This window comes from Larimichthys crocea, unplaced genomic scaffold, assembly GCF_000972845.2.
Source record: "Larimichthys crocea isolate SSNF unplaced genomic scaffold, L_crocea_2.0 scaffold63598, whole genome shotgun sequence".
Classification (NCBI taxonomy): domain Eukaryota; kingdom Metazoa; phylum Chordata; class Actinopteri; family Sciaenidae; genus Larimichthys; species Larimichthys crocea.
The window spans coordinates 1-2563 of NW_020858370.1; the positions used below are offsets into that span (position 1 = coordinate 1).

General features: G+C 42.5%; 1 protein-coding gene across 1 annotated transcript; it reads right to left on the reverse strand.

Moving 5' to 3' along the window:
• Positions 1-1058: 1058 nt before the first annotated feature.
• On the reverse strand, positions 1059-2383 carry LOC109142597 (putative nuclease HARBI1). The gene is made up of 3 exons (XM_027276845.1): positions 1611-2383; positions 1388-1500; positions 1059-1307 (listed from the first exon to the last, which is right to left on the reverse strand). The coding sequence occupies exons 1-3, from the start codon at positions 2047-2049 to the stop codon at positions 1167-1169; spliced, it is 693 nt and encodes a 230-aa protein (XP_027132646.1). The 5' UTR covers positions 2050-2383; the 3' UTR covers positions 1059-1166.
• Between the last annotated feature and the right edge of the window lie 180 nt (positions 2384-2563).

The following is a 2563-nucleotide window of genomic DNA, read 5'->3' on the forward strand; positions in this document are numbered from 1 at the left end:
CTGTATCATTTTTTGAGTTTTTTTCAAGAGAGTGCCCGCACGACTGTAACCGGAGGAGATACTTTGTTTTGTGTTTCAAACCGAGGACTCCGATTGTTTTTTTTTATATGCCGAGTTGCTGACTCTACATCGAGTTGACCAGGGGTCTGTTTCACAAAGCAGGTTCAACAAACTCTGAGTCAAATCCTGAACTCTGAGTTGATCTACTCTGAGATAGGAAACTCTGAGTTTTCGGTTTCACAACAGCTGATTTGAGTTGGTTTAATCAACTCAGAGTAGTTTAACCTGGAGTTAAACTTGAGCTCCACAGACATATAAAGCCAGCATCAATGGAGCCCAGATTCGATGATTGAACATGGAAACTGACAGAAAGAGGGCAGCATTTTTCACCCCAATAGAATTGGAAATATTAATGACTGCATATGGAGAATATGAGCATGTCTTTAGAAAGAAGTGCAACACTGCAGCGGCTGCTAAAGAGAGGGAGAGGGCATGGGAGAGCATTGCTGCTCGGGTCAATGCGTAAGTTTAAATGTAATATTTTGCAATCACAATAACTATTGAAGGGCAAATTGCATGAATGGAGCCTATTAATTTATTTCATGTAGGTGCAATCCGGCGGGGGAGAAGCGCACTTGGCAGCCACTTAAGATGAAATATAAAAACATTGTTCAAACAGGTCAGACATCTGCATGACTTGACTCTGAACTTCTTTGATCCCTTCCATAATGCTCTTTTAACACTCAAAAATGTCTTCTTTATATTGTATTAAACAATGAAGCCTGGGGCTGGGCAGCAGCAGGAGACTCCCCTGACCTCAACTGCAGAGATTGACACAGTGAGACAGCTGTTCATGAAACTCCAGAGATTTATTGTGTGGAATTCATGTGCAACAGGTTAATTTTATGTCCTCTTTATGTATTCCCAGTTACCAGTAAAAGAAATTTATAAAATTCACCTCCTAAAAAAAATCCAGAAGACCGATAAAGAAATGCTATACCTCGACCGCCAGATTAAAAAAGCAGATTTGGAAATCCAAATACTGGAACATAAATTAAAGGTGGGTGCATGGTCACATGTCAATTATGTCAATGTTAACTATTGGAACATTAACTTAACTAGCTTTTGTATTTGTAGGAAATAAAGAAGACCAACTGAAATGTGCCTCATGTTTTTATTTGTGGTGGTGCTTTAAACTCAAAAGTGATTAGTACAAATCGTGTCTCTGACCGCTCGGCCATCCTGCATAGCTGGCAGGTGGACGGGGCCTCCACATTGGAGATTATGTGTGCAGCATCACATATGATCTTGACAGTGCAGAGAATGACAGATAAATTAAATTATGAGGAAGTGCTTAACACAGTGAAACTTCTTAGTCTACATGTACCTGCACATTAATGCTGTGAATGGACTTCCTATTCACATAATCAGCCTCATTATGTGAGGGAGCCGTGATGGGAATGTGCGTACCATCTATGCAGCCAATCACATTGGGAAATCCTAAAACAAATAAAAATAATAAAAATTACTAATTCAAGTCTGAGGTGGCAGCACAATGTCATAATACAGCCTGATATTAAAGGAATTCAACAGATCTCTACATCCTTCACCTGCGATCCTGTGGAACTCTTCCTTAATGGCCCTGACAGGTTTGTGTCCAGGGAAGACAACAAATATAGGTAAAAGTCTTTTCAGGGCGAGGCAGACTCTTCTGATGGCCCTGCATACAGTTGCCTTACTCAAGTGCTCAGCATCTCCGATGTTATACAAGAAACTGCCATTGGCAAAAAAACGCAGCGCCACACACACAATCTGCTGCGATGTGAGCGCATGACTGCGACTCGTGATGTTTGCAATGTGCGGACGGATGAGGTTGTGTATGTAAATTATAGACTGTGAAGTAACACTGTACCGCTCAAAAAGAAAATTGTCCGGGAGGGCTGAAATATCTATGCGTGGTCTGAGTACTCTCTGCCGACAGATATATAATTCCCTGCGCAGGATTGCTGCACCTTCGTCCACAGGATTGTGATCAAAAGGACACGCCATGTTCAAACGTTGCCTTCTGGAACTAGAAGACGTTCTGACAGCGCAGGAATGAGGAAATCAAATGAAGTATGTGGCTCTGAAAGTGGGCGGAGACCGAGAGAAACTCAGGGTTTCTTCAGGAAAACCTGGTCCCGACCAGGTTAGATTCACGGAGTATGTTACTATGGCAACTGAGCTCGAGGTTAAGTTACCTCACTTTGTGAAACAGGTTAGAGTTAACCCTCTCTCTCGGGTTTGACTGACCCTGCTTTGTGAAACGGAAAACTCTGAGTTTCCGTGATTCCAGGGTTAACAAACTCTGAGTTTTCAATAAACCTGCTTTGTGAAACGGACCCCAGGGGTTTTTGTCTGAGAGGCGGAAACAGAGAGGAGGCAGATTCCTTCATCTTCATCGTCGTTGTGGAGAGTCGTCACCTGGAGGAAATATCCTGAACCAGCGCGCAGTAACATACATACACAAACATACTACCCGGGTAGACCACATACACGCTGAACTTGAACTTGGACTAATACG